The sequence below is a fragment of the Penaeus monodon genome, chromosome 43 (genome assembly GCF_015228065.2).
Source record: "Penaeus monodon isolate SGIC_2016 chromosome 43, NSTDA_Pmon_1, whole genome shotgun sequence".
NCBI classification, from domain to species: domain Eukaryota; kingdom Metazoa; phylum Arthropoda; class Malacostraca; order Decapoda; family Penaeidae; genus Penaeus; species Penaeus monodon.
The window spans coordinates 28,825,037-28,836,684 of NC_051428.1; the positions used below are offsets into that span (position 1 = coordinate 28,825,037).

The 11,648-nt window shown below is 57.1% G+C and overlaps 2 protein-coding genes across 2 annotated transcripts; both read right to left on the reverse strand.

The window, feature by feature from the left end:
* Nucleotides 1-308: 308 nt before the first annotated feature.
* On the reverse strand, nucleotides 309-4,247 carry LOC119568345 (basic proline-rich protein-like). The gene is made up of 2 exons (XM_037916800.1): nucleotides 3,538-4,247; nucleotides 309-2,136 (listed from the first exon to the last, which is right to left on the reverse strand). Exons 1-2 carry the CDS (start codon nucleotides 4,245-4,247, stop codon nucleotides 309-311), a joined length of 2,538 nt encoding a protein of 845 aa, XP_037772728.1.
* A 316-nt stretch (nucleotides 4,248-4,563) lies between these two features.
* LOC119568346 (proline-rich protein HaeIII subfamily 1-like) lies at nucleotides 4,564-11,368 on the reverse strand. The gene is made up of 2 exons (XM_037916802.1): nucleotides 11,191-11,368; nucleotides 4,564-5,270 (listed from the first exon to the last, which is right to left on the reverse strand). Exons 1-2 carry the CDS (start codon nucleotides 11,366-11,368, stop codon nucleotides 4,564-4,566), a joined length of 885 nt encoding a protein of 294 aa, XP_037772730.1.
* Nucleotides 11,369-11,648: the final 280 nt, after the last annotated feature.

The window sequence follows — 11,648 nt, forward strand, 5'->3', positions numbered from 1 at the left end:
TGCCGGGAGGCCACGGGCGGTAGGGCGGCCTGCCGGGCGCGGCGGGCGGTACGGGCGGCTGCATGGGCACGGCGGAGTAGGGAGGCCTGCCGGGCAGGAGGGAGGTCGGGAGGACTGCGGGGGTCAGGGACGGCTCGGGCTGTCGTGCGTACCCTGCCGGGCGGCCGGGAGGTAGGAGGCCTGACGGCGGCACGGGAGGTAGGGAGACATGAAGGGCGGAAGGGAGTAGGCGCTTAGGGCGGGACTTCCGGGACGGCGGGGAGAATGTAGGGAGGAAGGCGGTAGGGCAGATGAGGGTGGAATGGAGGTTAGGGCGGCATGAGGGCGGAAGAGCGGTAGGGGCGGCCTGAAGGGAGGCGGAAGGTGGAGGAATGCCAGGAGGAAGGAGGTAGGGCGGAATGACGGAGGACCGGGCAGGTCGGGCGGAATGAGGCGGCGGGAGGTCTGGAGGACTGCACGGGAGGCAGGGACGGTAGGGCGGACTGCGGGCGGCCGGGGAGGTAGGGAGCCTGACGGTCGGCAGGGAGGTAGGGAGGACTGAGGGCAGAAGGGAGGTCCGGGCTGGCATGCCGGGAGGGCGGGGATCGGGGGGAGGGAGGTAGGGCGGAATGTACGGGCGGCGGGAGGTAGGGCGTCCATGCCGGGCTGCCGGGCGGTCGGGCGGGACTGCCGGGAGCCGAGGCGTTCGGGCGGACTGCCGGGCGGACGGGCGGTCGCGGGAATGACGGAGAAGGGCGGTGGGCGGGACTGCCCAAGGGCGGGCGGGACGGTCGGGAGGCATGAAGGGAGCATGCCCGGGCGGCCGGGAGGTCGGGGCGGCCTGCCGGGAGGACGGGAGTCAGGGAGGCCTGACGGGAGAAGGGCGGTCGGGAGACTGCCGGGAGGGCGGCACTGCCCGGGCGGCCGGGCGGTCGGGCGGCCTGACGGCGGCGTGGATGTCGGGAGGCATGCCGGGCGGCCGCGAGGTACGGGAGGAATGACGGGAGGACGGGAGGTAGGGCGGACTGCGGGGGGGGGAGGTCGGTCGGCTTCAGGGTCGGGGGGAGTCGAGAAGGACTGAAGTGGAACGGGAGGTCGGGGGGACTGACGGGCGCAGGGCGGTCGGGACGGACTGAGGGAGGCGGCCTGCCGGGAGGCGAGCGTCGGGCTGCCTGCCGGGCGGCCGGGCGGTCGGAGGACTGGCCGGCGAGGGCGGGAGGTACGGGCGGCTGAGGGGCGGGACGGGAGGTCGGGCGGACCTGCAGGGCGGAAGGCAGGCAGGGGCGGGCGGGAGGTCGGGCGGACCTGCAGGCAGGGAGGAATGACAGCGGAGGCCGGGAGGTCGGCGGCCTGAAGGGCGGCCGGGCGGTCGGAGGCCTGAAGGGCGGGGGGCGGTTAGGGCGGAACTGACGGCGGCACGGGAGGTCGGGCGGCCGGGCGGACGGAGGGCGTGGTGGTCGGACCTGCCCGGGCAGGGAGAGCGGTCGGCGCATGAAGGGAGGGCGGCCTGCAAGGGCGGAAGGGCGGTACGGGCGGCATGCCGGAGCGGACGGGCGGTCGGGAGGCCTGAAGGGCGGGCGAGGGTAGGCGGACTGCGGGAGGAGGAATGACGGCGGAAGGGACGGTCGGGAGGCATGCCCTAGAGCCGGGCGGTCGGCGGCCTGCCGGCGGCCGAGCGATGTCGGGCGGCCTGCGGGCGGCAGGGCGGTCGGGGGCCTCCGGGCGGCGGGCAGGTTTCGGAGAGGCCTGCCCGGGCGGGCGGGCAGGGTCGAGGCGCCGGGCCGTGCCGGCGGGCGGTCGGGCGGCAGGGCGGGCACGGCTGGCGGTCGGGCGGCCTGCCGGGCGGCCGGGAGCTCGGGCGCCTGCAGGGCGGCCGGGCGGGGCGGGCGGGGCGTCGGGCGGCCTGACGGGCGGCGGGCGGTGGGCGGCCTGCCGGGCGGCCGGGCGGTCCGGCGGCATGCCGGGCGGCCGGGCGGTCGGGCGGCCTGCCGGGCGGCCGGGCGGTCGGGCGGCTGCCGGGCGGCCGGGCGGTCATAGGCGGCCTGCCGGGCGGCAGGTGCGGTCCAGGAGCGGCCTGCGGGCGCCGGGCGGTCGGCGCGGACTGCCGGGAGGCCGGGCGGTCGGCGGCCTGCGGGCTGCCGGGCGGTCGGGGCCGCCCTGCAGTGGCGGCCGGGCGGTACGGGCGGCCATGCCGGGACGGACGCGCGGTGGGGCGTCCTGCCGGGCGGCCGGAGCGGTCGGGCTCTCCTCCGGGCGGCCGGGAGGTTCGGGCGGACTGCCGAGGCGGGCGGGCGGTCGGGCGGCCTGCCGAGTCGGGCGGCTGCCGGGCGGCCGGGCGGTCGGGCGGCCCTGCCGGGCTGCCCGGGAGGTCGGGCGGCCTGCAGGGCGGCAGGGCGGGGCGGGCGGACTGCAGGGCGCGTCGAGCCTGCGGGCGGCGGCGTCGGGCGACTGCCGGGCGGGCGGCTAGCCTGGCGGGCGCCTGCCGGGCGGCCGGGCGGTCGGGCGGCCTGCCGGGCGGCAGGCCGGTCGGGCGCCTGCCGGGCGGCGGGCGGTAGGCGGCCTGCAAGGGCGGCCGGGCCCCCCCCCCCCGGTCCCAGGGCGGCCTGCCCGGGCGGGCGGCCTAGACGGGCGGGCGGGCGGTCGGGCGGCCTGCCGGGCGGGCGCCTTGCCGGAGCGGGGCGGCCTCCGGGCGGGCGGCGGTCGGGCGGCCTGCCGGGCCGCGCCGGGGGCGGCGGCCTGCCGGGCGGCCGGGCGGTCGGAGAATGCAGGGCGGCGAGGGGGCGGTCGGGCGGCCTGCAGGGCGGCCGGGCGGTCGGGCGGCCTTCCGGGCGGGACCGGCCGGGCGGCCTGCCGGGCCGGCCGGCGGCCTAGCCGGGCGGCCCAGGGAGGTCCGGGGCGGCAGGGAGGGAGGCCGGGCAGGTCAGTGGCGGTTGCCGGTCGGCCGGCGGTCGGGCTGCCTGCCCGGGCGCGGGCGGTCGGGAGGGCATGGCGGGGCGGCCGGGAGGTCGGGCGGCTGCCGGGAGGCGGCATGCCGGGGCGGGGCGGCGGTCGGGCGGCCTGCCGGGCGGGCGGCTGCCGGTCGGCCCGGGCGGTAGAGGCAGGTGGGACGGACTGACGGGAGGCAGGGCGCCTGCCGGGGGCCGGGCGGTAGGCATGGCCTAGCAGGGCGCACGGGCGGTAGCCGGAATGCAGGGCGGGCGGGGTAGGGCGGCATGAAGGGAGGAAGGGGGGTGGAAGGAATGCCGGGAGGAGGGAGTAGGGCGGACTGGGAGGGAGGAAGGGCGGTCGGACGAATGAAGGGAGGCGGGCGGTAGGGAGAATGAAGGGAGGGAACGGGCGGTAGGGAGTATGAGGGAGGAAGGGAGTAGGCAGGATGCAAGGGAGGAGGAGTAGGAGGAATGGAAGGTAGGAAGGGAGGTAGGGGAGGATGAGGGAGGAAGGGAGTAGGGAGGATGAGGGAGGGAGGGAGGTAGGGAGGAATGAGGATGAGGGAGGTATGGAAGCATGAAGGAGGAAGGGGAGGTAATGGGGAGACGGGCGGGCGGGGAGGTCTGGCGCCTGCCGGGCGGCAGGGAGGTAGGGCGGCCTAGCAGGGAGGTCGGGCGGTCGGGCTGCATGCCGGGCGCCTGGCGGTCCGGGCGGCTGCGGGCGGCAGGGCGGTCGGGGGCATGCCGGGCGGCCGGGCGGTCGGGCGCCTGCGGGCGGGGCTGGCGGTCGAGGCGGGCCTTGACCTGGCGGGCGGGGGGTCGGGAGGCCTGCCGGGCGGCCGGGCGGTCGGCGGCATGACGGGCGGCCGGGGGGTCGGCGGCCTGACGGGCAGGGCGAGCGGTCAGTGCGGCCTGCCGAGGACGGGAGGTCGGCGGGCGGCCCTCGCCGGAGGAGGCGGGCGGTCGGTGCGGCCTGGCGGGCGGCCGGGCGTTCTGGCCGGTCTGCCGGGCGGGCCGGGCGGTCGGGCGGCCTGCCTCGGCGCGCCGGGCGGTCGGGCGGCCTGCGGGCGGCCGGTCGGTCGGCGGCCTGCCGGGGCCGGCCGGGCGGTCGGGCGGCCTGCCGGGCGGGCGCGCGGCGGCTCCCTGCCGGGAGGGCGGGCGGTCCGGGCCGAGCTTGCGGCTGCCGGGCGTCGTGCGGAAATAGGGAGGCCGGGCGGTCGGGCGGCCTGACCGGGCAGTGCGGGCGTTACGGGCGGCCTGCCGGAGCGGCAGGGCGGTCGGGCGGCCTGCCGGGCGCCGGCGGTCGGTCGGCATGCCGGGCGGGAGGCGGTCGGGCGACATGCCCGGGCGGCCGGGCGGTCGGCCTGACGGGCGGCCGGAGCGGTCGGGCGGCCTAGCCGGGCGGCCCTCGCCGGGCGGTAGGGAGGTCGGGCGGCCTGCGGGCGGCAGTTCGACTGCCGGGCGGCCGGCGGTCTGGCGGACTGCCGGGCCAGGGCGGGCGGTCGGCGTCTTCCGGGCGGCATGGCGGTCGGGCGGCCTGCCGGGCGGCCGGAGCGGTCGGGGGGGAGGGCTGTCGGCCGGCCTGCCGGCTGCCGGGCTGGTCGGGCGGCCTGACGGGCGGCCAGGGAGGTCAGGCGGCTTGCCGGGCGGGCGCGCGTTATGGCGGGCGCTGCCTGGAGGCGGGCGGTCTGCTGCCTGCCGGCGGCCCGGGCGGTGTGGGCGGTCCGGCCCGGGCTGTCGGGCGGCCTTCCGGTCGGCCGGCGTCGGGCGCCGGGCGGGCGGCCGGGCCGTTCGGGCGGCTGCGGGCGGCCGGGCGAGTCGGGCGGCCTAGCCGGCGTCCGGGCGGTCGGGCGGACTGCCGGGGGGCGGGCGGTCGGCAGGCCTGCCAGTCCTGCCGGCGGTCTGGCGGCCTGACGGCTGCCGAGAGGTCGGGAGCCTGCGGGCGCCGGGGAGTCGGCGGCCTGCCTGGGCGGCCGGGCGGTCGGCGGCCTGCCCCGGGCTTGGCGGGCGGTCTGCGGCCTGGCCGGCGGGCGGGCTGTCGGGCGGCCTGCGGCCTGGCCGGCGGTCTGGCGGCCTGCCTGGCGGCCGGCGGATTGGGCGGCCGGGGCTCGGGCGGCCTGCCGGGCGGGAGGGCGGTCGGCGGCTGCCGGGCGGGCGGGCGGTCAGAGCGGAATGCCGGCCCTGAGGGCGGGTCTGGCGGACTGCGGCTTGCACGGGGAGGTCTGGCGGCCTCCGGGCGGCGGGCGGTCTGGCGCCTGCACGGGCGGAGGGCGGTAGGGAGGATGCGGACGGTAGGTAGGTCCTGCCGGGAGGGCCAGTGGGGCACGTTGATTGGCGTTAGTGATCCGCCCGCTTTCGAGAAATCTGGAGACAGAGGGCGAACCCGGGCGGGCGGAAGGTCGCAAAGACGGCACGAGCGCTAGCTAGAGGGCCGAGGGCGCGTGGCACCGGCCCAGACGACCACGGGACCGGAGATATTATCGCCCGAGCTCGTGATGAAGGGCGGGCCCGCCGAACCCAGAACGCAGAGAGAGCGAGCGCGAGCGCGCGCGACGCCGACAGAGAGAGAGAGCGCGAGCGAGAGACGAGAGCGCAGAGAGAGAGAGAGAGAGAGAGAGACACAGAACCTTGGAATAGCACGACAAAGACATGACAGACAGACTGAATCCAAGACAGACGTCAAGAGAGAGGAAGGGAAAAGCCAAAAGATACTACAAAAAGACAAAACGAGATAGGAGGGGAGTGAAAAATACAGCACAGACCTCAAGCCCAGCTGGTCGGCCGACAGACGGACCGACCTTCCCCACATACTACATCTCGCTATCTCTATATAGATAGATATATATATAATACTATATATCTATATATATCTCTCTATCATATATATACATACAATATATATATCTCTCCTATCTCCATATATATACTATATCTCCTAATCTCATATATATATCCCTTACATACATACACACTATAATGGAGAGAGGAGGGATTGTGTCCCCCTATGGGGCTAGGAGGGAGCCGATAGACAAGGAATCCAGCTGCAGCATCATCGTTGCAAATATTGGCCGACACACAATTTTAGGAAAACAAACCTAACCTTGCAAGGGATTCCCCACGGGCGCATACCTGGACCCTCGCTCCCTTCGCAGTCAGAAATGGTAAAATTTTTGCTGAATCGTGGATTAAGTATTTAGATCGTTGAAAATGACCATTACACGCACAAAGCCACACATATGAAAGACACATAATCTCACACACTACATGGACACATAACATATGTTCACAGCTAACATTCACAAAATGAAAGAAAGAAAAAAAAACAAGTTATATATCTATACACATTCGAACGCAGCCCACACTAGAACGTTTTGTCTCAATTCCTGTCGTTATTTGCTCAATAAACTAAATCAAAATTTACTCACTAACCTACTTACTTATATTACGATTCCACACACACACACACACACACACACCATGCCACAACAAACTAACACACACACACCCCACCACACCCACACACGCACAAACACACAGAACACACACACACACACACACACACACACACACACACTTCAGCCTCATCTCTCTCTCTCTCGTCTGCAAAGAAAACACGATAAAAAATCAGATAGTTCTGCTTTGGCTAACGCGCACCTATCCCGTGTCCACATAACGAGAACTCTTAACAACACTACTATGCCCGATGTGCGCCGACAAAAGCCCGCCTCCTCATAAACGATGGCCATCATGCCTGGAAGTATGTGCTTACCTGACACAAGCATCACACCGCCACCCATTTACTTGCCATTTCCTTTGTAAAGCGGACAAGCCGATCCTCGATCTTCCTCCGTTGTCATTTCCCTCCCCCGCCTCCTTTCCTTCCCAGTGATCGTTGTAGTCTACAGTGACCGACAACCTTCTATGCTAATTAACCACACAAACACACACACAACACACAAACACACACACACACACATATATATATATATATGCTATATATATATATATAATATATATATATACATATATATATATATATATAATATATATTATGTGTGTGTTGTGTGCGTGTGGGTGTGTGTGCGTGTGTGTTGTATGTATTATGTATGTATGTCTATGTACACCACACACACACCACACACCACACACACACACTACCACACACACACACACACACACCCACACATATATATATTGATATACTATATATATATCTAATATATTTATATACATATATATATATTTATATGTCTATATATATATATATATATATATCTATATCTCTATATACAATATATATATCTAATATCCTATATATATATATATATCATATCTATCTATATTATCATCTATCTATACTCTATGTCCGTAGTGTGTTGTGTGTGGTGTGGTGTGTGCATGTGTGTGTGTGTGGGTGTGTGTGTGTGTGTGTGTGTGTGTGTGTGTGTTTTTGTGGTGTGTGTGTGTGTGGTGTGTGTGTGTTGTCTCAATTATATACTATATATATATATATATCTATATACTATATATATATATATATATAATATACATACAGAGCAATATATGCCTATAGATAGATAGCTATATATATATATCTATATAATCTATATATATTATTATCTACATTATATATAGATGGTCTAAAATATATGCATATATACTATATATAATATATATTAGCTATATACTGAATATTCATTATATATATATATATAACACACACATGTATATATGCATATATTGGATATGTATATATATACATTATATATACCTTATGTATATGTATACAGTATATATATAACATATAATCTATATATCTATATTATATATATCTATATATGCTTCTATATTTATAGATAATATATATTATATATCTATATATTTCTACTATATACTCTATCTATCATATATAGATATATATATATATATCATATATAAATCTTTATGCCTATCTTATATATCTATATATAGCGATCTATATATATATGCGTATATCTATCTATATATCTGTCTCTCTCTCTCATGTAGTGTGGTGGTGTGTGTATGTGTTTGTGTGTGTGTGGTGTGTGGTGTGTGTGTGTGTGTGTGTGTGTGTGTGTGTGATATCTCTATCATATCTATTCTCTCTCTTATACTCTCTATCTCTATCTCTATATATCACCTCATCTGTATCTTGATCTATTCTGTCTTATAGTCATCTCTCTATCTCGCTCTATCTATCTCTGTCTCTCTCTATATATATCTATATCTCTTTATAGTGTGTGTCTGTTGTAGTGTGTGTGTTTGTATATGTCTCTCATCGTTTCCTCGCTCCTCTCTTCTATCTCTCTATCTCTCTACCTATCTTCTCAATCTCTAGTAGGTTGGTCATTTGTGTTTGTTGTTGTGTGTGTGTGTGTGTGTTGTGTGTGTGTGTGTGTGTGTAGTGTGTGTGTGTGTGTGTATACCCACATATATCCCACAACATTATATATATATAATATATATATATATATATATCTATATCTCATCTTAGCATACTATATACTATCCATACTAGATATATCTCTATATATATTATATATATATATATCTTCTCTATCTGTACTCGACTATCTATATATATAATAGATATATGATATACTATATCTCTTCGTATCCTATCTATTCGCTCTGTCCTCTCTGTGTGTGTATATCTCGTTGTCTGTTCTCTATGATCTCTCTCTCTATATATCTCTATCGTCATTCTATCTAATCTCTCTCTATCACCTTCTACTCTCTCTATCTCTCATCTATCTCTCTATGTCTATATATCTCTCTCTCTCATATCTCTCTCTATCTCTCTACTCTCTCCCCCCCCCCCCCCCCCCCACCCACCCACCACCCACCCCCACCCCCCCCCCCCCACCCCCCCCTCCACCACACACCCCTAACCACACCCCTCACACCACCCCCCCCCCCGTCGCTCCACCAGCACATCACACACACACCACACCTCACACTACACACACACACTACACACACACACCACCACATAGTTTGTGTGTGTGAGAGACCGAGCAAGAGAAAGGCGAGAGAGGGAGAGATATAGAGAGAGAGAGAGAGAGAGAAGAGGAGAGAGCAGTAGAGAGAGAGAGAAGAGAGCGCGGAGATGAGAGAGGATTTAAGAGAGTGCTAGTCATGTTCCAAGTATTTCGGTGTCGACATTCTTACAAAACCAGGACGGTTACCCCTGTATATTTTATAAGCATGCTATGCCGGTGTATTGCTGTACAAAAATGAACACACAACGTGGACTCGCTTCTGTATATGAAAACCTAAAAATTTATATGTCAGTATATTTCTGATTTAGTAGTTCTAGCGTTCTTAAACTCACATTTCTTGCAAAAACTTTAGAAATTAAGTATTGGTTTGCTTATAATTGAACTCGATTATATTGTATAAAGTAATTATATGTTAGAGACACGAACTGCGATTAAAACTTCAACATGAGAGAGAGAACGTTATCTGCGGATTCGATGTAGATTGGAAAGTTATTTACAGAATGAATGTATTAAACACACACAACACATATATATATCATTATATAACATATTAAAACTAAAATATATGTATAAATAATATATATAAAATATTAATATATAAAAATATATAATATATATAATATAATATAAAAATATATAATATAATATAAATAAATATAATTTTATTATTATATATAAAATAAATATAATATAACACACACAACACACACCAAACAAACACACACACAATATACATTACAATATAGAATATAATATATTATATAATAATAATATAATTTATATTATATTAATTATATATATATATATATATAATATAATATAAAATATAAAAATTTTATAAAATAAATATAAAATTATATATTAATATATATATACAATAAAATTATAATAAAATATATTATATATATAAATTAAAAAATATATATAATATATATATATTTATAAATAATATATTTTTTTATATATATATATTATATTATTAAAATATTAATATATATATTATAATATAATATTATATATTTATATATATATTTTATATATATATAATATAAAAATATATATAATTATATTACAATATTTTGTATTATATAACCATCCCAAGGGGGACGATGGCCATTACTGAGATAAGATACCTAACGCAAGGGAAGATCAGTCAGGTGGTTTCCCGTTGCTGCCTGACAGGGTTTTTATCGAGACACCGTCTCAAAAGTTTTGCAGCCAAAACAATGAATCCCTCTATCTTTACTTATTTATCCATAGACGGTACCGGGACAGGTGCTCATCTATGGGGAATGCACATGTATTTGACGAAGGTGTAATCGAAGCCGACAAATACTTGTTGGGTATTGTGAAGATATTCTTCTCATTCATATCTTTTCTATATTTGTCAAATGGATCGGTTCCACGCACACACACAACACACACACAAACCCCACACAACCGTATGTTTGTGTGTCTGTGGTATGTATATATATATATATATATATATTATATTATTTTATATATATATAGTATATATATATATTGTGTGTGTGGTGTGTGTGGGGGTTGTGGGGTGTTGTGTGTGTGTTGGGGTGTGTGTGTGTGTGTGTGTGTGGTTTTGTGTGTGTGTATTGTGTTTTTTTTGTGTGTGTTTTGTTTGCGTGTGTGTTTGTTTGTTTGTTGTGTGTGTGTCAATAAAAAATCAGTGTAAATTACAATTTCTAAAAGAGAGGCATAAATTTCCTTGTACTTTCTCGTTATTTTGACCGAACGAGCAAGTCCGTGACAGTATTAAAATTCTCTCGTTTGTGATGAGTGTATTAAAAGGCACTGAGAGTTTTCTACGAATTCTGAAAAAAGCGGAACTAAATCTATTTATAGCTGTGTGTGCGTGTGTAGGAGAGAGAGAGAGAGGAGGAGAGGAGAGAGAGAGAGAGAGAGAGAGAGGAGAGAGAGAGAGAGAGAGAGAGGAGAGGAGAGAGAGAGAGAGAGAGGAGAAAGAGGACGAGAGAGAGAGAGAGGGGAGAGAGAGAAAATGAGGAGAATGAGAGAATGAGGGGAGAGAGAGGGGGGGGCGAGGCAGCAGTGAGACAACCCCTCAAAGATTCCTATTTACGAAGCGAATACAAATTGACGTGAACCCTTTGCCCCTCTCCTACTTCCCCTCCCCTCCTTCCCAACCACCCCCCCCTTTCCCTTCCCAACCATCTCCCCCCCTTCCTTCCCCAAAAAATCTCCTTTCCCCCCTTCCTAAGTACCCCCCCCTCCTTCCCCAACACCTCCGTTCTGCAGCTCGCCTTTCCGAAACTGTTCCCTTTTGCTCCACGCTCCAGAGACGAGCGCCGACCAGCCTCCTGTTCCGCGAGCTCTGGACACTCGCCCTCCAAACCGCTGGAATTTCCATGACTCACGAGGTTCCAGTGTTCTCAACAGCGGCGCGGAGGACGGGGCTGTCATAGTGGCAAGAAAATGGGGTCTCTACTCTTGTGGCGTTTTTGTGTGGATGTTATTGCTGTTGGGACGTGTCTAAATGTCTACGAAAAAGACGGGGCCTAGGTATCTGCGAGGGGTGGGCGTTCGAGGGTGAGGCTGCAGGCGGTGTTTGGCGGCGCTGAGCAGCCGTTGACCAGCAGCGCTCTTTGTCTGGCCGTGACCGTGGCTGCGTTGTATCACGGTCACTGCAACCGCGAGCCGGCCAATCACCGCTCCTCTCCGCTTCGACAGTGAAAACCCACGC